A 21,996-nucleotide genomic window follows, 5' to 3' on the forward strand; every position below is an offset into this window, starting at 1 on the left:
ACGATAAATTATATCTAATAAACATTTCAAAATCTATACAAGTTTACCAATCCTAAATGATATATTACACATTTAATATTTAGCACGCATCTTATCAATAAAAATTTACTTTGAGAAATAACAAAAGAATTATTTAAAAATATGTAAAAACAAATATAAAAATAATTTATAAAAATGCTTAATTAATATTTTATTTTTATAAATTAAACACAATTATTTGATTCTAATTGTGAATTATCACATCCTATATAAATTGAGTTATTTATATTATAATTACAAATTGAAGTATAGAAATTACATTGCTTTAATAAATATTTTTTGCGTACTTATTATAATATTTTATTAAGTAATTCATATACGTAATACTATACCATAACTAAGGTAAAATATAATTAGACAATGGATTTTTATTCATTTTTTGTAAATCTAATTAAACAAATGAAACCTCAGTAGAAATTTATTTCTTCCACTGAATATCATAATAAGTTCTACACTTCGGACATTTTGTATATTTTTTGCATAATATGTGCAATATATGCATTTTTGCAATTTTAAATTTCCTATAAATGCATAAAAATTCATTGTCTAAATATAACATCTCACATCCAATATATAATAAAAAAAGACGACTAAGAAAAATATTAATTTCACATTATCGTGATAACAAATTTAATTAGTTAAATAACATTTCTCGTAACTACTATTTGAAGGAAAAAGTTTTGATTTAACAATTAAGAATTTAAATAAATTTCAAATTCGCTGTTCCTTCTGATAAAACAGTTTCTTAGGAGGCGGGCGTTACATCGACGTCAACGCAGATCGATAGCTTTACTCACGGTATGAATCTACAGTATCTTGAGAACAGTTCACGGTAATTCGTCATCCATTTCTCTAAACAGTTGGCAGAATTTGTGCGTGCGGTGTGCGCTAGTCTGCCGACGGCGTCCGTTCGTAGGAAAGAGAGAAGACATTGGAAGGAGCCCTTTTGTCAAATTAAAGGAAATCAAGTTCAGATTGAGAAGTAACTCTGATAGTCAAATAAAAGAGAAATCAAGAAAGTCCGGAGGTTAACAAGGTGATAGTTGAGCTGCGTTTTGGATTCTTTGACCTCTTGAACTCCCCGCGAGTTTTTTCTTCCCGCGAGGTGAATAACAGTGGTACATACACGAACCCCTGACCCCTCCGCTGAAGCTTCGCGCCTCGGCGCCTAGACTATATCAGAAGAAAGGAAAAAGAAATTGCGGAAGCGGGGAGGTTAAGAGGACGGCACGAAAGGGAGAACGCGCCGTCCATCACCATGAAGCTCGTTGACCACGTGGTGAGGAGCTTCAAGGTGGCCAAGGTTTTCCGTGAAAATTCCGATCGCATAAATAGCATCGATTTTTCACCAAACGGGGATACTTTGATCTCCTGCTCGGAAGATGACCAGATCGTGATATATGACTGTGAGAAAGGCACTCAGGTGCGTACAGTCAATTCCAAGAAATATGGTGTGGATTTAATCCATTTCACCCATGCAAAGAATACTGCGATACACAGCAGTACAAAAATTGATGACACTATCCGCTATCTAAGCTTGCATGACAATAAGTATATCAGATATTTCCCAGGTCATAGCAAGAAAGTTGTATCATTATGTATCAGCCCTATAGAAGATACATTTCTTTCTGGGTCTTTAGATAAATCATTAAGACTATGGGACTTACGTTCTCCTAATTGTCATGGTGTTATGAATGTTTCGGGACGTCCAGTTGCTGCATATGATCCAGAGGGTCTGATTTTCGCAGCAGGTGTCAATTCAGAGTTCTTGAAGCTATATGATCTACGCAGTTTCGACAAAGGGCCATTTGTTACATTTAAATTATCTCAGGAGAAGGAATGTGATTGGACAGGACTAAAGTTTAGTAGAGATGGTAAAACCATTTTGATCTCTACAAATGGCAGCACAATCCGTTTGATTGATGCCTTTCATGGTACTCCGCTACAAACATTTGCTGGTTATTTGAACAACAAAGGAATTGCAATTGAAGCCAGCTTTAGTCCTGATTCACAGTTTGTATTTAGTGGATCCACAGATGGGAGAGTGCATGTATGGAATGCTGAAACTGGATACAAAGTTTGTGTGCTTAATGGAGATCACCCTGCACCAGTTCAGTGTATTCAATTTAATCCTAAGTACATGATGTTAGCATCTGCCTGTACCAATATGGCATTTTGGTTGCCTACTGTTGACGAAAGTGCATAAAATCAATGCATCAAATACTGGGCAATGCTTGCTAGAATTTACCTAATTTTGTGCAAGAAGGAACTGAAAATGACATCGGTTCAAGGAAGGAATAACAACAGTTCTTGGGTATTTCAAATGAGCAGAAATTGCATTTACATTATGTACAAGGTTAACTAACCGACGTATGAGACGCCGGTGCTGGAACAAACCCAAGAAGCAGAAAAAATGGCTACAATATCCAGGAAATTGGCCCGCTTGGCTCATTGGCTTGCTTTGAGTATGTCATGCATGGTTTATGTATTTTGCCATCTTCATCTTCATCGTCATATACTCCGTGGCGCGATGAACGTGACCATCATAATACCTTGTCAATATTTAAAAATCGTGATACATCATCACTTCTCTTATTTCTCAAAGTATGCTACAGATATTGCTAGTATTTGGATATGTCATCTTGTGTACATAATTCCTTCTTGTGTACCTGTGTGTAGTAACGATACAGAATTATCTATACCATACAGACATCTGAACAGTTTGACCATACTTCGGCAAAACCAGTAACTTCAATAATTATTTTGATTCACTGCACTAAAAAAGAAATTAACATATATTATATTACCAATAGAATGTATTTGTATAGATTTTTTAATTCAAACATTTTGATGTTATTCACTTGAAATAAGTTTGTACAGCACAAAAAAAGAAAAAAGAATGATAATTTTTTTTATTAATATTTCGAAAACAAATCGAATCCATATCTACTATATGAAATTTTACATTTTATTCTATGATATATAATTGGTTGATGAAAAGAAGAATTGTAGTCGCTGATATCGCGCATGGAGAAATTGTAATCATTGCATTAACACATATCTCAACAAATTGTTTCATTAATTAAATTTGCTAGTGGTCGTCCGAAATCAGGGATATTTTTCGTAACCTCATTATGAACGGCCGTTCACTTGAAATTCAATGATTATACGACCTCGTTGCGCGCAAGAACGATAGGATATCGAGCTTATTTATTATGCGCAATAAACATGTGAAATGTCTTAAATAGACACTTTGTTGACGGCAGTAAAATATCTCGTGTTTCTACTACTTCCATGCGATAAAGGTATAATAATTCTGAAAGTATACTGCCAACGTTGGCACTTATGTTATTGTATATGTATTATTCTAGATATGGTATCGTTTTTAATCTACATGCGTGGAACCGGCGGGCCGGGTGAGAAAACATTCGATGATGGTAGGAAGTGCAGTTAAGTCTAATCATTTTCACACAGTAGTTCGGTAAATTTTAATGTTTACATCTATGCGATAAAGCATTTTACTATAAGCCTACAGGTGCATTGGAATGAACAGGCAGCATTTTATTACAAATTAAAAAAGAGAAAAAGATAAAAAAGAAGAAAAAAAGTTCGACAATCCATCCTTTTAATATGATATAATTGTAGTTAAATGGCTGTTTCGTTTCATTCTATACGTATGTAAGTCCATACTTAATAAATGATCAAAATTGTATTGTTTGCTTAGGATAAAAAACTGGAGATATCGCGAAAACCGCGTCGAAAAGAATATCACACAAAATTGTATGACTACATATTTACAACACTTCTCGTGCACATTCTGTCTGTTCGATTATATAGCCCTGCCTTCATCATACGTGTATATATCATTATATCCACAGTGTCCTCTAGAATTTCTAGATGTTTTCCTTAACATACCTTATGCAAGAGTAGATGATTGTACTATTCTATACGAAAAAAAACGCATACGTATGCGTAACATGTATGATTGTGTTGCATATTTGCGTATTGTCTATTGATTCTACAACGGTGTATGAGTGCGTGTACGAATGTATCTTTGTATGTAATGTGTTCGCTTGTATATCTTCGAGGTCGGCGAGCTCTTGAATGCATTACTTGTGCGCCAATGCACGAGAGTTCACCACATCTTGTAAAATAGTATTTTTCTAAGTGGCGAAACAGTGTACGCAAAGATTGCGGTCTACGTCGAACATGCGAAAACGAAGAAATACGATTGTTATTTAAAAACGTGTATTGCGCGTAATTAACAAAAAAGAAGACGAATATACGCCGAATTTAATGAATCAGATCGAAGCAAAGATTTCATAGGGCACCCGAAAGATAGACTCAAAGAAATCAAATCGTTTTGAAAATACCACGATCGATCCACGTATATAGATTAAAATACTTTCATACTGCCAACTATAATTGAATAAATCCAAGCCCATGCCAAGAATAATCTCGAATACGAATTTCTGTAAATCGTTCAACATGCGAAACACTGTGTTCCCAAACGGAAAAAACGACAACTTGTATATATTCTGGCAAGTTAACGACATTATCTAATCGATAAATTTACGTTCTTCCGTGAGCGGAGACGCGGAAATTGATCATTGATCGATTAGATTTTTCAGTGGTTATAAGTCCACAATTTGTTTCCACGTTTAAAGCGTCAGTCAGGGGCATAAATAAACGATTCTTTTTTCGTGAGATTGTATAAATCCTCGTAAAGTTGTATATATAAAAACAAAATAATATGATATTTTTTTTATAAACATCAGTCTTCATTTAGTGATTGTATATTTACATTCTATTGCCCACAACGAGGATACACAATCTATAAAAAAGAAGATAATATTGTACGAGCCAAGAACTTTTTATTGTTAAACTATTTAGTTTAATTTTTGTCATATTTAACTATTTGAATGAAGTAAAAGAAATATTTCTAAACTATACAATATTACTCATTTATGCCTCTGCTATGACCGTCGATTTATGCGGCCACTTAACATAGGGATTTAGAACTGAATTAAGATTAGGTGTATATTGTGTCAATCGAATGAATCTTAACAATTAAGAGAGCATTTTATTAAAATGCACTTAAAAAAAAGAAAGAAGACGCAAAAGTAAACAAAAGATACTAAATGTGATGATTCATTGAAGTAATTAATCTATGTTTAATTCTATATTTAGAAACATTTATTTTGAAACGTTCTAGTTTTTGAGAGATTTCTAAGTTCCTACGTTAAGTTTTGGTAATGGGATAACAGTCGACATGCGTGTTTTGTAGATGAAATGTAGTCATATTCAGTACTAATTTTTAATTGAATTTTACGTTATTCTGCGTAAGAGTTAAGCCGATTAATTAACACGTTATACGTAATAGTGCATTATAGATTCTTAGAGAACTAGGAACATACGAAAACAAACGTTTTGTCATTATAAAATGGAAATTTCTGTTATGAGACTGCATCTTCTTCCAATGATGAGTTAAAATATGCACACCTTTAACGTTTACATTTTAGCAGGAAATTAACTTTGGAAACTTTCTTTTTTTTATATCGGTCTAAAACATTTAAACGATTAACGATATTGAATTATTCTTGAATACTTCGAACATGTATTGTGCATAGTAAATATGAAGAGATTCCATATTATATGAAAATTGCAATAAAAATTGTAATATGAATTCATTTTCTGTAAAGAAAGAAAGAAAATGTTTTGTGATCGCATTTACCTATGTTCCAGTTCGCTAAATCGAAACGACAATTAACACAGAATGATGAAATTTTCTTTCACTTTAAATGTAACAACATATCAGCGTGTTTATTAGGGAATTTTTATTGAACGAACATATTTTTAAGCGTAACTCACGGAAAAGAATCTTTGATGACAATGTTCAATTTATATATAACATTTATTACGCAGATAAAAGTTTTTTTTTTAATCAATTTAAATAGAACGCGTGAAAGATTACTAAGAAAAACAAATTCTAATAAAACACTTTTTTTGTACATTAAAATTTGGTCTTATCATTTTATTTCTATGCTGATTTCTATTAACCGTTTTTAGAAACATAAATAAATCCTAACATAGAAAAACACAATTTCACATTTCTGTTGTATGTATACTTTGTATATTATTTTATTGATGGCTGATCATGTCTATGTTACTTTGCAAAATCGTTAACAGTATGATAATGTTGAATAGCAATTTTAATCGCTAAAATTACGTAACACGTATGTTAATGTAACATAATTACATCTCTGCAGTAAAATCGATAGAATTTTTAGTAATTAAAGCTGTGCAAATATTGCTTAATATGGTATACGTGTAATTCCCTTTTTCATGCAATAAATTTATCACTTATGATATATAGCTGTTGAGTATACATTTTGTTCAGACATAGTAAATATAAAGATGAGCTATTAATTTTTATACTTTTGAATGCAGCATCAATCATATTTTTTGTTATGCTAAAATTATTTTCATTGTTTTGTGATACTATTATTTCTTCGCAATATTTATAACAATATAAAAATGCGATATAAACGGGTGTATTATGATTTACAGTAATTACAACATTCATAGATATTGTAAATTATAAGGCAGATTCTTATGAAATAAATTTAAATAAAATGGATAATACTTTGGAACTGAATTTTATTCTACTTAAAATAAAATTGTTTCTAAATATTTTTGTACAAAATTGATGTTATAAAGTAATATATGAATACTTTTCATGGTCACATTATATTATATTATATTATATTATATAAACAGCTTTTTCATGTAGTACGATGATTATTATAAAGTACATAAAAATATCAGACATATTGTATAAAATGTACACAAAATGTTGAAAAGAATTTTTTAAAGATAACATAACAAGCTAGCCTTTTACAATTAATTTTATGATATAGTAAAAGATACGAAAGGTTTTATTTGTCTATTGTCTGTATATGACAAAATCTTTTTATTTCCTCAAAAGTACTCTTGATATTAAATCTTGCTTCATCGTTTTTTATAGTTTTGGTATTGTGGATTAAACATATTAAACAATTCAATCTTGAGAAGTTTCTTAATATCTTTTTACTATAATTCAATGTTATTCGATATTGCTGATATTTGAATTAAAAATAAAATACAGATAGCAATTCCACCATGAAGTGGAATAACAGATTCTAAATATTTCATCTATATAATAAATAATTCATATTCAAATAATTCATCTATATTTAGCATTTAAGATATTTCTATTTGTAATTTTGATTTGTGAATTCATATTGGTCCTCCTGCAGTCTCAAAACCATTCATAACCAAATCATAATGTAATTCTCTAACCTATAAAGGAACAAATAAGAAATTCACTTATTAAAATAAGTACATAGGTATATATAAGTACTAAGTTCGTTAATTAATTAACAAGAATGCTTTCTTGGTAAGACAGTGGGTAGTGGATAGTCGATTTAAGAAAGTGAATTCTTTATAAAATATTGCATATCATCTGGATGAGGTTGTATGAATAGATGATGCATGGTTTCTAATGATTAACGTTTATCAGTATTGAACAAAAATAAAGGAAATTCGGTGATCCATAATAATACATTCCTTGTATGAACTTTTTGATTTTTACTTTATAAGAAATTTGTAAATTCAAGATGTAATTTTCCCAATAATATCTACTGTAATTTAAATTTGATGTTAATATATATAATCGTTTAATATTAATATATATATATTTAAATTAATGAATGTTGAAAACATAATAAATTAATATGTATTTACCATGCGAATCTTTTCTCCACAAGATAAAAACAAAACATCTCCTTATTTTAAATTTAATTCTTGTTGTACATTTCCTTCAATATTTGTTATTAAAAGTAATTTGTTAAGTATCTTTGGTAGATGAATTTGTTATATTTGGAATGTTTAAGGATTTTTCTTATATTTTATATCTCCAGTTTCCATGCATTCATTCCCTTGATCCTCTGGTCTTTTTAATGCTTTACTTTCTATGCTCAATTTATTTTTGAATCAATTTCTTAGCCATCTCTTGTAAGTCTTTTCTCTAAGATAAAAAATACCTCTTTTTATTTTGTAGCTCTCATGTATAATGAACTGATTAGAACCATACAAATCTCTTAATATTAAAACTTTTAATTAATTCTTGAAAATTCTAATCAGCCACATAATGAACATTTCCTCCCATATTTTGAATTCTTATTGAAACAAAATTAACTGGTTTTACATCTTCTTTTACCAACATCTGTCATTTATCACCTAAGTTATGTATACTTACATTCTCATTAAAGGATATCTTGTATTAAGCTGAAAAAAATTAATTTTTATTTTCATATAATTCAAATTATGTTGTATGAATTTAATACTTATTAACAGTTAATAAATATTTGCAGTTACTTTTCGATGATATAAGGCATTGACGAATAAAAATTTGATTAATGTAGGTACTCTTGATACGATGTAATTACAAAACATTCTTTTGTAACAAATAAAATATAAAAATTATAAGTATATGTATATTGTAGTAAAAAATATTATTTATAGTTTGCCCAACGAGACGAGCAGTGCTACTCGAATGTCACTAGCCAGCAGCCAATAATGTTAGCTGCAGTAATCAAACTTTATTTATGTTATTAGATAGTTTTCGTTACCTTATATTTGAAAATTAATTATTGAATGTATTTTTTATAAAAGTAAGCTTATTGATTTTTTTACAAGAAATATAATTATATGAAAAATTTGACTGTCTGGACTATACTATAACTACATTTTAGTTGGTTATCCTGACTATAATATAACTAAACATTTCGAGCGGTTTGTTTTGATGCTGATCGTGCGATATTTAAATACACATCAAAGTGATAAAAAATGGTAAATTTAAAAATAATTAAATGAAAATTGAATTTTCATAGTTTATTATCTTTATTTACTTCATATTTGTATTTTTCAGTTACCTTTGTCGTTATTAAGAACTGCTCAAAACCATCCTATGGTTAGTTTCAAATATATATTTATAAAGTTATATTTCATATAATCTAGCAATATTAATGCTTTCAATTAAATAATTTAATAATATATTTTACAGCTAGTCGAACTTAAGAATGGAGAAACGTATAATGGACATTTAGTTAGTTGTGATAGCTGGATGAATATTAATCTCAGAGAGGTTATATGTACATCCAGGGTACAATAACGATATATTTTTTCGAATTAATGAAATATTTCATAAATTATTTGTATAAAAGTTTATTATATATAATGTAACATATATTATTTAGGATGGCGATAAATTTTGGAGAATGCCTGAATGCTATATTCGAGGTAGTACAATTAAGTATTTACGAATTCCTGATGAAGTCATAGATATGGTAAAAGAAGATGTACAAATGAAATCGAGGGGACGTGGAGAAATGAAAGGAAGAGGACAAAGTCAACGAGGTCGTGGTAGTGGAAGAGGTATAATCATACATAATATATATGTAAATATACATATATTAAATAGTATATACGTACGTAAATATTTTTTTATAGGAACTTTTGGTCGTGGTGGTAGAGGCCCTGCTGCTCTTGGTCGTGGTGGAGGTAATCAAGGAGGAAACAAATCTCAAAATAAAGCAAGAACCAAATGAAATTATGTTATCATTTTAGTTTACCTAGCAAATCTTCAATTTCCTATTCTTTTTCTCAAAAACATTCGTACAAAATGTAAAATTATCACTTTTATTATGTAAGTAATTTTTATTAATATGTATAAGCATACAAATTGAATACACAGCAATTTTTGTAACAAAAATCTATTAACAAAGTACAGCAAAAAATACATTTCTACAGTTTAATTATATTTAACTAATAATTAAATTAGGATAATATTAAATGTACTATATATATAAAAAAGAGAAATATTAATTTCGTTGACATAAGGTATTAAAGAGGCCACCTCTGAGGATATCTATGAATTTAATTAGGATAATATTAAACGTACTACATATATAAAAAAAGAGAAATATTTATTTCATTTACATAAGGTATTAAAGAGGACACAAAATGTACTCTCTTAGTTCTATTTATACACGCAATTCTTATTTACTGAACGTAGAATGAAAGTTAAAATAGTATTGTACAATCACGTGATTTATTGTGGTTCATTAGAAGAATCATTGCTGACTATAATTAGTTTGATTATGTCACTTGTTCATAAGGTTTATCAGATCAATGAAAAGAAAATTGTAAATCGATACAAAATATATGTTATACTTAACGTGGATACATAATGACAAGTGTACGGTATAGCATTTAAATTTTCATGTGCCTGTAACAAAAGATACACTGATAAAAAGATAATCTATAACAAAATTGAGGAATTATAATTAGTACTTACTTTATTTTTAAGTACTTTACTTTAGTACTTACTTTTAATTATAATTAGTCTCAAATTTATTTTGGGGAATGATGTTATATTTATCGTCCTTCAACTGAAGCAAAATCGAAATTAATTTAAAATTTTTGAACTACGCATTCAAATTTTATACTAAAGTAAACTTACTGTATGAAGCTAGATCTATCTCATCTGGTAACTCTGTAATATTAACATCAAACCGTTCTTGAACATCGTTCAGTATCTTAGCATCACTTTCATCACTGACTAATGTAATAGCAAGACCCTGTAAGTATTAAGAGTATTAAAGTGAATGTTAGTATTATTACATTATAATATATCGTGCGAATATTATTAACCTTGGTACCGAAACGACCAGCTCTGGCTACTCGATGTAGATATGTGTCCGAATCTTCTGGCATATCGTAATTAAACACTATGTTTACACGCTCAATATCCATACCACGTCCAAATAAATTTGTAGCTACCAAAATTCGCTAAAATAATAGTATTTGTTTGCAATGATTTCGAAATAAATGAAATATTACACATCTATATTACATGAAATATATATTAGATAGGCCTACATTAGACAACATTTACCTTTTGGAAATCTTTAAATTGTTGGTACCTTGATAGCCGTTCTTCCTGAGTCATACCCCTGTGTATACCAATCGCAGGAAAATTTTGTTCTGTTAGAAGTTGTGCCAAAGCCATACACCTTTGTACAGATTTTACAAAGATAACGACCTATAGAATGATGTAAAATAGAAACGAATATTACAGTAGCTTAATGCATAACGAAAATCTTAAAGTAAATAATAACAATATCACTTAATCGATGTTTGCGGACAAACCTGATTAAATTCAAGTACATCAAGTAATTCAAATAGCTTCTTGTTCTTTTCATTCTCTTTAAGTTTCACATAATGTTGTTGTAGACCGTGCAACGTGAGTTTCGCTTCATCATCCACATAGACTTCCATGGGCTGCGCAGAGAACGTTTTTTACAAGATTATCTATTTTACCCTATAGATAACCATACCTTTGATAATTTCTAGATTCAATATAATATTTTTCTAGATGTAACACATTAAGTTGAAAATGTAACGAAATTTACGAATGAAATCGAGTATTAGAGAAATATAAACAAAAAATCATTGAAAACAAATTTGAGATATAAAATGAACAACTACAAATGAAAATTTAACAAGTGACGTAAATGATGTGAAAATGTAGAGTATTTTTTTTATGAATGTCCCAATTTCTCCCGCTTCCTTGATAATGGCAATTTTATATTAAGTAACTATAAATAAAATGTATTAGATGATTTCTCGAGAACTTTCTGCTTAAATTCTCAGTTTTTTGCGCTTATTTGTCGATCGGATTAGTCATGCTGGTTACATACGGTCCGACGACTTCCATCTCTGGGCAGTGCCAACAACGAAAACTCAGCAGTCACCTCAACAGAACTAAGAAGGCGCACCCATGAATGTTCTGTCACACATCCGCTGACCACTCGATGCCAAATCTCTTCTCCCAAATTCTAGTATATTCGGAATATGCCCAGAATTGGCCTCGATTATTGTTGGTATGCTCATTATCACAAAATTTAACGGCCTCTGGGATACATACTTTTTTACATCGCGACTTAAATAGCTTATGATTCGTGATACACAAACTGATTTATATTTTGCTTTCACGTAGAAGTGAACACGATCAAACTATGTATGAACACTTCCATTTTCACTCCTATTAATTGATTATTGATTTCCATTAGCTTTTTTTGCAAAATATCAAAATACGTTGTTTCGATTACAGATAAGACGAACGCGAATAACAAATTCTAGATATATGCCACGTAATTGCAGCAGTATCATCATCCTAGCTAACCCCAGTTTCCCATTCATCCTCTTGCATCTTCTTTCTTGCGCTCTTCTGTCTTCAGGTTTTCTTGAGATCTTCTTAGCCCCCCACCCAATCGAAAACTGCTTTCAATGCTGCTCTATGCCATTTAAAAACTACCCCTCCCTTACACCTGATTGAATCATCTGCCCATAGAAATTGCAGAAACTTTTTCCACCCAACCCATCCCGACAGATATATGACGTTTCCTAATATTCGTGTAACATTATACAGATCATTTTAACTTTGGCAATTTCAATATGCAGCAGACAATTTAAAGAATTTGAACATCGAAGATAGGAACTAAATAAAATTGCTTTAAAACATCGTCAACGTCATCTTGATCAACTCAAGAAACGATTTTAAACGAAGATATCGTTCCTTTTATGAGTAGATATCTCGTCATCCGGTAAATGGAGGAAAACTTTGGAGCAGCAACTTGTTACGTTTAAGTTGTAGAACTTGACTTTCAACCGGAGACATCGAGGGGCTTTTCGTTATTGAATTCTGTGTCACTCCTTCAAAGTGTTGTCTAACTAGCCTAACCCGTGGGTGCGCCGTCAACGATATTTATAGTATGGTTTGAGCTTTGTCCTGGGTATGAATACAGGGCCAACGAAGTAGGAGCAATCGAAGATCGAAGTGAAGAGGAAGATTTTTTAATTACATCTTGCATGAACTTTTTGCAGACAGGACGTATCTCCTTGGACAATGTAGCGCTGAACATCATGACTTGTTTGCCGTGTGGAGTGCTTCTAAATATTTCCTGTACGTCCCTGCGCATGTCTGAAAATAAATATAGGTATATAATTTATATTCAACAGGATTATAGTCATACATAAAAAAAAGAACTGTATTTATAAATACCTAATAGCTCGAGCATTTTATCACATTCATCGAGTATAAAGTGCTTCAAGTGTTTCAGATTTAACTTTTTATTTCGAACAAGAGCAAGGATACGACCTGGTGTACCAACAACAATATGAGGACATACGTTCTTTAGGACTTCTTCATCTTTTTGAATTGGTAAACCACCAAAAAATACACCGACCTAGTAATGTAAATACATTACATAATATGAATCATTATTCACAAACATATTTCTTTTATAAAGCCAAGTTATATAATAAATATAAGAATCTTCGTCAGTGGTAGGTAGTGGTGTTAAAGAGTGTCACCATTATTTAATATGATAATTATATTTCATCACGTGAAGATTCCTTATAAACTATAATTAAATATACTTGACATAAGTTATGCTTACCTTCACGTGAGGCATATATTTGCTAAATCGTTCATATTCTTTGCTAATTTGGAAGGCAAGTTCTCGCGTATGACACATGACAAGGACATAGACCTGGTTCTCTGTTAATTCTAATTGCTGTAATGTAGCTAGCACAAATACAGCTGTTTTTCCCATGCCAGATTTTGCTTGACATAATATATCCATACCAAGCACTGCTTGGGGAATGCATTCATGTTGTACTGTAAATAAGACTTACATGAAAAATCTCCATTTAACATAAAAGATATAATAATTTATAGGAGACAAGTAATCAGTTAATATAGACAAATCATTCATGTATAGTCTGTTGTCCCTATCAGATTTTCATCACTTGATTATATTAAATATCTACATATTTTAATATATTAGTTTTAACCCAGCACTGCCTGCAAGAACATATACAATCTGTAATTTATCTGGACACAGATGAATTTATCAAGATATGTACATGTCCCAAACATTGAGATAAAGGAAGGAAAAGAATACGAATGAGATAATAATTAATGAGAATATAATGCACACATATCAATGACAGTTCGTGGGAATGTAATGACAACTGTCATTGCAAACAGTACTATATATAAGATTTAATACTGGTATGTTATACTTTGTAATATTATTACCTTCAGATGGATGTTCAAAACCACAATCAATAATTGCACGTAATATTTCTGGTTTAAGAAGAAAATCCCTAAATCCACTACTGTGAATAGATACATATGTGCCCTTCACTTCTTTTTTAGCAGGTGTATCCCTACTTCCATCAACTAATTGTTCAGTCTGTTCTTCATCTTCGTAATCCAAGAGGTCATCATTATCCGCCATCTTTTTTGTATATTTACTGAATTATTGCTGAAATTTGAAAAATAATATTATACATAGAACTAAAACCTACAAAAATTATATTTATATAATAAAACTATATACAGATATTTATACATGAAATTTATTATTAAATTTTGATTGCAAATTTGTAATGACTCTTTAGACCACAGATGTTTAAGCATTTATGGGAAATTTGTACCAAAATTACAAAAATTACGAAAGATACACAAAACTCTGCTTATCTTAGTAAATTTATATTAATTCCTTGATACCTTCCCTTATTTTTATCTGACAAGAAAAAAAAAAGAAAAAAAAATTCAACATAAAAATTGAAAGTATTAATTATAATCTAGAAATCTATCTCCTAAAATATTATGAGAATATATGAATAAGAAAAAAATAAATATTAAATCACTTAAATAAGTACTAAATCTTTCAAATACATGATAAACAAATGTATCTATGAAAATACACTTGCCTATAACAATAATGATTTTTATACGAATAATACACTTAATGTAATCGCCATTTTAGTGACGCTACATCGCTTACTCGTGGAAAAAACGAACGGTATAAAATAAGTAAAACAGTCAAAATCAAAATTTCTTTAAACACTCATCTTGGAAATGTAAATTAGACACATGTACATATCTGTATAATTAAAAATTATATAATTTATCCTTCAAATTCGTTCACGCTTTCAACGTTACAGATTACAAGATAAACATTTATGCGTCATTTAATTTTTACTATGGAACATAACCAATAATAAAACTATTATGCAATAGTTAAATTTGAGGATATTCTTAATGCAATCAGATACATTTTACGTATGGATTGATTATTAATAAATAATTAAATACGGATTACAAATGTTCACCTTACCTCCAGACACAGTTTTAACAAACTGACGCTCAGTAACTCATCACTACGATAGTCAGTGCGTTCGTGTAATTTCTCGCATTATATTCCGGAAGACTGGAAGTGCCAACTACAAAGCTGCATACATCCTATAAAACCTATATTTGTATTAAAATTATTCGAAATAATAAATATTAAATAAACACAGTGAGAAAATTATGCTACAATTTTGTTCGCGTATTATTGTTAATATAATATTTAACATTATAAATAATAATACCGATGTTGATTACTTGTAACTTGTGAATAACTTCATTCTTATGACAATGACCGGATATACGCAGTCATATATCATATTAAAATATTAGCGGTCTTTTAGAAATAAGTAATGGTAGCAATGAAAGGAAATATTTTATATAAACAATTATATATAGTACTGAATGTATTCATTAAATTCGTCGACTGCTTAAAATTAATCAAAATAAAATAATTGTTTATAAGACAAAACAGAAAATGTATAAGATTTCAATGTAAATCAATTGTTACATTTTTGTAATAAAAATATCTATTTTAAAAATAGTATGTTTTATTTTGATACAACATTGTTCTTTTTAATAATAATTTAGAAAAGTTTAATTAAAAATAAAAGTTAAATTTAAAAATCCTTATACAAGGAATTATATCATATTGGTATTACATTGTCTACCTTAACGTCATTATTTATTTATTCATTTATTTACCCCAAATCAAAATTTTATTAAATGGACGCAAGTTTTCATTATAAACATTAAGGGTACTGTTTAAATATGGTAAATTTTATTTAATAACATCACAGATACAATAATTATGTACAGTTGGAGAAAATGTTTAAACCGCTGGTTAAACACTTTCAGCTATCCCATTGTCAATGTAAGCACTGAAGTACTAGGTTTCAGATAAAGGTGCTCCATAAGGGCGGACATTTGACAGTTTCGAAATAGAAACTTCGATTTTCAAAATCGTACTGCGGTCTAGAATTATCATTTTATTCTAGACATATGCTTATATTTGCATTACAATTTTTTTTTGCTAATCATTAGTGCACAATTAGCAGCCATTTGTATTACCCCCAATTGTATTACAAGTTGTCTTCGGATGAGGACAATTTATCAAATACATACAGTTTCAATTGAGCGTCGTGCCTTTGTGCAGGCGCGGCAGGATCCGGTTTCACCATCTGCGAGGCACATGGAGGATCTATGTTACGGGGTAATAAGGTATGATTGAGCTCAGGCATAGAGGCAGTTGGATCTTTTAGAGGCAATGTTACTTCTCTCAAAGAGTCTGTAGGTGAGGGAGGAAGCACCACTTTCTCAGGAGCATTTTGAATAAATATTACTCTAGAAAATATAGTCGATATCTGTAACATTTGCAACTAAATAGAAATAATTATTGCTAATATTATATACCTGTTAAATGCTCGCCATTTTCTGCATAATGTAATGTATACTTTGCACTGAATGTACATAAAAACTAAACCGCCTGTAGAACCAATTACAACAACTATTAATTTAGTCCAGAAAGACCAGTCTACATATCCACGTCGAGCTTCTTCGACAGAACGTTCGACGAGTACGTATAAAGACCAAGCCACACAAAGTGCAGCTACTGCGTGAAAAGCAACCGCACACCATAATTTACGAACTTCTAGGGCAGACATTTCAAGTTTTTCCCACTAAAAATCATTGATTAATATCATGTATAATTTTCCCAAACTTACTAAATTAAGAATCAGCAAATTATCGGTTTAGTCTTTAAAAATCTGAATGAAAATTTCTTCATATATACAGAACAAATACAAAGAAATGATACCTCACAAAATGGTTTTGTTTTAGCATGCATAATAAATGTGAATTTACATAATTCACAAGCACGTGTGTCAGAAGCTTTTATCCATTGTTGAAGGCAAGCTTGATGTACATAACGTAAACTGCCACTGCAATAACAAGGTGCTAAAAGAGGAGCACCTTCTTCACCTTCACAATGACATATTCTGTAATAAAAAAGAATATAAAATTTGCATACATTATTGTATAATAAATATTGTTCGTAAACAATTATTTTAGCAATGCTATAATACATAACTTTTTGTAAAAAGGTAAAAAAGAGTTGTTTGAAGATAATTTATAAGAGAATTTTATATTTACCTGCAAATATCATGATTGTTTGAGGACAATGTGCTTACAGATGAATGACAATGATCTGGTATGATTGTAACTACTGTTGCATATGTTGATTCCTAAAAAATAAATATTCCATTAAACATAAATCAATAGGTAAAGTAAATTTATATTTTATATATTATAAAATACTTTATTGTGATTCATATATGAAACTAAAATAATTTATTTATTCATTAATATTTTTTATGATGCAGATATAAAACTAAAAGAATTTATTTGATCATTAATATTCACAGAGTAATTGTCTTAAAGTAAAAAGTATTAAAATAGGAAATAAATGTTTTATGAAAGATGTGTGGATAAAAAAAGAAAGATATATATGAGAGGTTACCCTTGGTGTCCATTCTGGTAAGCCTTCACCACCAGCAGGGCTATTGTTATTGGAAGGACCAAGCGACAGAGGTGGTTGCCGGTCAGGCGGATTAACATTGATCTGATGAACCGGCATCACTCTCTGACCTCAGCAAAGATGTGATCAGTGATAAACAACATTAAACAAACACATCTTAACGAGTGTTTGATAATTATTTTCCATTGGTATCATGTTTAAGCGCAAATTAATAGTTAATTACATACAAAAGACTTTTTGTGCCATGATGTTTAACATTTAACTTGAATATGTACTTAAAAACCTGAAATTATAGCATACTTTAAAAGATGTTATATAAAACTGAAGTATTTGTAACGGTTATTTACATAAAAATATTTACTTAAGACTTTGATATTAATGATTAATTTATATCTGGAAGACGATATAATTATGTATTACACTTGATTCTTTAAAAATATAATTTATACAGAAATTATCAAATAATAAATACATCAAAAATATGTAGATAGCATAAGTATCTACTCTGATATCAATTGTATCCACTCAAAATAATGCAAAAATTGTTAAAGTAAAATGTCAAGTATATTTATCATTAAGATTACTTAATAAAAACAGAGACAGAAAAATACAAATTTAACAATTCGAACAAGTAAAACGATAAATTTTAATTCGTTTCTTATGCAAATTTGTAATATTTATATAAAGAGAGAAAGCGACACATATACAAAAAAGACACTGACAGTGGCGAAAAATGCTACAGTGGTTACATTTTATCAAAATCACTACGTAAACGTAACACTTGGAACGAAAACTATTCGACAAAAAGAAAACAAAGCATTGGCGTCACATACATCTTTTCATTTCCGTGGAAATCACACTAGCACTAAATTTGGTAATTGGATAATAAATATGTTATTCAAACAAGCTTGATTTTAAACGATTGAGTGACGTTTAATAAATTAAATTTTTCGTAATTGTCTTGATGAAATTTTTACATAGCACGAAACCAAGTCGATTTTGACATTTCGTCTCGAGTCAATGACACACTATAGGAAACTTATATTCACTGCAGTAAATTAATTAACTTGCACAGTTTAATGTTGAAATTATTTCGATGTTTTCTTATAGTTTATCACGTTTTGAGCGCGTGCGATGAACTGCATCAATTTTCAAAAATACCACGAATACTAACTTTATTACAAAGCATAGTTCTTTCTTCACAACAGACTGTGTATCTTATTTCTCTGAGACGCCGCCATAACGTAGAGCGTAGGCGTGGCGTATGTATAAGATCAACCAATCCGTTGTTTGGAAATGACATTGAATATTATTACACCAATGAACGACCTCGATTCAAATTTGGAATATGTAAAAAACAGATACGAAAAATATAAAATATGCATGCATTAATTGTATTAAATCATTTATTTATTCTCTCATTATACAACATATTTTTTTTGTCAATATACATGTAGTAAAAAAGAAAATATTCAAACTAAATAACAATATTGTTATTAGTTTAAAACCTTAACTTTAATAGTTATTACTAGATTGCGGATTTTTAAAGAATTTTAAAGAATTAATATGGCTTAACTTGATATTTTACATTAAAGGACCTCTGTGGCTAATTGTTTTATCTACCAAGCATTATAGAAAACATTGTACTTTGGATAGTTTATATATTTTTCATATTATGATCATGTTTTGTAATTTTGTACTATTAAATTTTTTATAAACCCATAAAAATCTGCACTCTAGTTATTACATAACATTACTTAAAGTTATTACATACATTATTTAAAAACTTTTAGATATCATTGAAATTATCCTGTTTTGTAGACGAGATTATGTCAATTTCATAAAAGTCTTCAATAGAAGAAAAATTAAAAATGTTACTTTGTTCTGCATTTTCGGAATATGTAGTATCATATGTAGCCATATTACTGGCATTATCAGTGTAACTTGATGAAATATTTGAACCACTCCCAGAATTTGTTATATTTGGGAGATTCTTATAAATAGTATTGTTTTCACAGAAATTAATAGATAAACTGTTAAATATGTCTGTTAACTGCATACTTTCATAAATTTTTGCAGTTTTTGACGCTTCTTTTTCAACATTTATTGCTTTCAAGCAATTTTCATCTTTAACACTTACATTATTTTCTGAATGGACAGTATGTGAAGATTCTTGTTTAGTATTTTCTAATTTATAATAATTATTGTTCTTTGTTTCTTCCTTAGTGTTTTCTAGAAAAATATCAGTAAGTGCATTGTATTCATTATTTTCTATACTTATATTATATGGAATATGATTTTTGTTATCATGAAAGACCTTATGTTCATTTTCGTTGCATTTGCAACTTGAATTAAAATTATTAATATCATTTTTTAATTTATCATCAAACTTATTTAAAGAAATTGGTGACAGTGGTTTCTCTATGAGATTTTTCTCATTGTATCGAGAAGCACTTTTAGAACGTATATTACGATGATTTTTATTAAAATATACATCATAAATATTATCATCCTGAGAATATTTTTTCATATTTTTGTCGATAAGAATTACAGGTTCTATATAGAAAAAAATGAAAAATATTAAGAATTATTTCATCTTTTCTTATTTTATTTAAATTATTAAAAATTACTTACCAAATTTTTTATTTTTTTTAATTGATGTATTTGAAAATAATCTTCCAGCTAATAGACCAGCTATGAAATAAATATATAAGTTGAATACAAAGAATATAACCATATTATAGTTTAAAATAATATTTACCAGCCATTCCAATTACAGTGCCTCCAACGAAATGTGGCATATGATTTTCTTTTTGTACTTTCTTTGTTTTAAACATTTTGAAATTTTAATTATACTAATCGAGAGAATATATCAAATCATGTCAATAAATTTCATAAAACCAGATATACAAAGGATATAAAATAGTGTTATGTTAAATATATTGGAGATATTTCAAGGTGACAACAAAATGTAAACAGTGAATGACCTTTAAATCAAGTTGGATTAAAATAGATACACTTTTAGATTTCATCAAATGTTTTAATTTCTTTTCTCAGAAATTAAAAGTGTATTAAGTCTTAAATTATTATAATGAGTACATACAAAAATAACAGCATATCCTATACATAATTAGAGATTAAGTATTAAAGTTTATATAACTACAGAAATATCATTAAATACACTTTAAAATACTCACAACTTAGAGCAAATTACATATTTACGATAGTACTAATATAAAAAGTACATAAATATAAGAACCAAAATCTATATGTTTAAAAATATAAACGGGTACAAGATTGTAATTTAATAATTCTTTGACATGTTGGACACTTCTTAGCTTTAGGTACTCGTAGAGCTAGAGTTATACATTTTGTACAAAATATATGTCCACAAGGAGTAGACATAGGTTTCATTTTAGAAGACAACTGTTCATAACATATTGGACAGGTCAATACAACTAACTTTTCTTCTCTAGAATCATTAACATAACATATTCCAGTTTCTTTTGGGCTATTGATATTATCTAGATCTATTATTTCCATTGTTTGTACATCTTTACATCTATTATTATCTGTTATTTCTCTAAAAAAATGTTTACCTTCAAATAAATTCGATTAAAATTAAGGAAGTATGATGTGACAATACATACGTACATGATAGAATCTTCAAGTTGTGCAACTTGTTTTTTAGAACCACGCTTTCGTGACTTTGTTATTGTTAAATTAACATATATTTCACCCTTATTTCGTAATTTTGAAGGTTGATCTGGTAGATCAGTTGTTAAATCAATATAATCAATTGGGACTGACATTTTGTTAATTTTTTTCTTTTATTTTATGTTCTAGTTCACAAAATTCCAGTAGACAGACACAACGATCGTGGATACAACCGACACAAGACACAACTCAAAAAGTCCTTCGATAGGTTATCGATATCTTTTTCTATCGATAAGCCAATTTTTAATCGAGTGTTACAAGTTACGAGATAATCGAACATACAAAACAAATGAACGAATATGTTAAAATCAAAGCAAACACAAATTTTAAATAAAGTTGTATCGTTTAAAATATATATGGTAAACGTTATTATTATACATTATGCACATAATATATA

The 21,996-nt window shown here is 29.2% G+C and overlaps 5 protein-coding genes and 1 long non-coding RNA gene across 12 annotated transcripts; 2 read left to right on the top strand and 4 right to left on the bottom strand.

Annotated features, from left to right (window-relative positions):
- Positions 1 to 854: 854 nt before the first annotated feature.
- LOC126920550 (WD repeat-containing protein 82) lies at positions 855 to 6,692 on the top strand. Of its 2 annotated transcripts, XR_007711996.1 has the most exons (2): positions 855 to 3,344; positions 3,411 to 6,692. XR_007711996.1 is itself a non-coding variant. In XM_050731126.1 (1 exon), exon 1 carries the CDS (start codon positions 1,298 to 1,300, stop codon positions 2,243 to 2,245), a length of 948 nt encoding a protein of 315 aa, XP_050587083.1. In that variant the 5' UTR covers positions 855 to 1,297; the 3' UTR covers positions 2,246 to 6,692. The 2 variants fall into 2 exon arrangements, 1 of the variants encoding a protein (XP_050587083.1); XM_050731126.1 differs by having other exon boundaries at positions 855 to 6,692.
- A 487-nt stretch (positions 6,693 to 7,179) lies between these two features.
- Positions 7,180 to 8,612, bottom strand: LOC126920559 (uncharacterized). The gene is made up of 4 exons (XR_007711998.1): positions 8,458 to 8,612; positions 8,339 to 8,367; positions 7,825 to 8,107; positions 7,180 to 7,380 (listed from the first exon to the last, which is right to left on the bottom strand). It is a non-coding gene; the product is annotated as an uncharacterized LOC126920559 (long non-coding RNA).
- Positions 8,613 to 8,720: 108 nt separating this feature from the next.
- Positions 8,721 to 9,901, top strand: LOC126920557 (U6 snRNA-associated Sm-like protein LSm4). Its single transcript, XM_050731136.1, has 5 exons — positions 8,721 to 8,931; positions 9,011 to 9,052; positions 9,146 to 9,244; positions 9,339 to 9,516; positions 9,592 to 9,901. Exons 1-5 carry the CDS (start codon positions 8,929 to 8,931, stop codon positions 9,687 to 9,689), a joined length of 420 nt encoding a protein of 139 aa, XP_050587093.1. The 5' UTR covers positions 8,721 to 8,928; the 3' UTR covers positions 9,690 to 9,901.
- A 149-nt stretch (positions 9,902 to 10,050) lies between these two features.
- On the bottom strand, positions 10,051 to 15,471 carry LOC126920548 (ATP-dependent RNA helicase WM6). 3 transcript variants are annotated; one of them, XM_050731117.1, is made up of 11 exons: positions 15,336 to 15,471; positions 14,249 to 14,477; positions 13,605 to 13,825; positions 13,208 to 13,391; positions 13,008 to 13,126; positions 11,293 to 11,424; positions 11,039 to 11,185; positions 10,795 to 10,932; positions 10,604 to 10,721; positions 10,471 to 10,532; positions 10,051 to 10,369 (listed from the first exon to the last, which is right to left on the bottom strand). In XM_050731117.1, exons 2-10 carry the CDS (start codon positions 14,448 to 14,450, stop codon positions 10,519 to 10,521), a joined length of 1,275 nt encoding a protein of 424 aa, XP_050587074.1. In that variant the 5' UTR covers positions 14,451 to 14,477; positions 15,336 to 15,471; the 3' UTR covers positions 10,051 to 10,369; positions 10,471 to 10,518. The 3 variants fall into 3 exon arrangements, with proteins under 3 accessions (XP_050587074.1, XP_050587075.1, XP_050587076.1); XM_050731118.1 differs by having other exon boundaries at positions 10,051 to 10,386; XM_050731119.1 differs by having other exon boundaries at positions 10,051 to 10,402.
- Positions 15,472 to 16,105: 634 nt separating this feature from the next.
- On the bottom strand, positions 16,106 to 19,139 carry LOC126920551 (E3 ubiquitin-protein ligase MARCHF8-like). 3 transcript variants are annotated; one of them, XM_050731128.1, is made up of 7 exons: positions 18,716 to 19,132; positions 18,244 to 18,275; positions 17,865 to 18,165; positions 17,498 to 17,589; positions 17,163 to 17,343; positions 16,760 to 17,025; positions 16,106 to 16,690 (listed from the first exon to the last, which is right to left on the bottom strand). In XM_050731128.1, exons 3-7 carry the CDS (start codon positions 17,979 to 17,981, stop codon positions 16,429 to 16,431), a joined length of 918 nt encoding a protein of 305 aa, XP_050587085.1. In that variant the 5' UTR covers positions 17,982 to 18,165; positions 18,244 to 18,275; positions 18,716 to 19,132; the 3' UTR covers positions 16,106 to 16,428. The 3 variants fall into 3 exon arrangements, with proteins under 3 accessions (XP_050587085.1, XP_050587086.1, XP_050587084.1); XM_050731129.1 differs by lacking the exon at positions 18,244 to 18,275 and having other exon boundaries at positions 19,057 to 19,139; XM_050731127.1 differs by lacking the exon at positions 18,244 to 18,275.
- Positions 19,140 to 19,270: 131 nt separating this feature from the next.
- LOC126920553 (homeobox protein 2-like) lies at positions 19,271 to 21,966 on the bottom strand. Of its 2 annotated transcripts, XR_007711997.1 has the most exons (4): positions 21,537 to 21,966; positions 20,644 to 21,465; positions 20,517 to 20,576; positions 19,271 to 20,438 (listed from the first exon to the last, which is right to left on the bottom strand). XR_007711997.1 is itself a non-coding variant. In XM_050731130.1 (3 exons), exons 1-3 carry the CDS (start codon positions 20,717 to 20,719, stop codon positions 19,672 to 19,674), a joined length of 903 nt encoding a protein of 300 aa, XP_050587087.1. In that variant the 5' UTR covers positions 20,720 to 21,143; the 3' UTR covers positions 19,271 to 19,671. The 2 variants fall into 2 exon arrangements, 1 of the variants encoding a protein (XP_050587087.1); XM_050731130.1 differs by lacking the exon at positions 21,537 to 21,966 and having other exon boundaries at positions 20,644 to 21,143.
- Positions 21,967 to 21,996: the final 30 nt, after the last annotated feature.

The sequence above is a fragment of the Bombus affinis genome, chromosome 9 (genome assembly GCF_024516045.1).
Source record: "Bombus affinis isolate iyBomAffi1 chromosome 9, iyBomAffi1.2, whole genome shotgun sequence".
NCBI lineage: Eukaryota > Metazoa > Arthropoda > Insecta > Hymenoptera > Apidae > Bombus > Bombus affinis.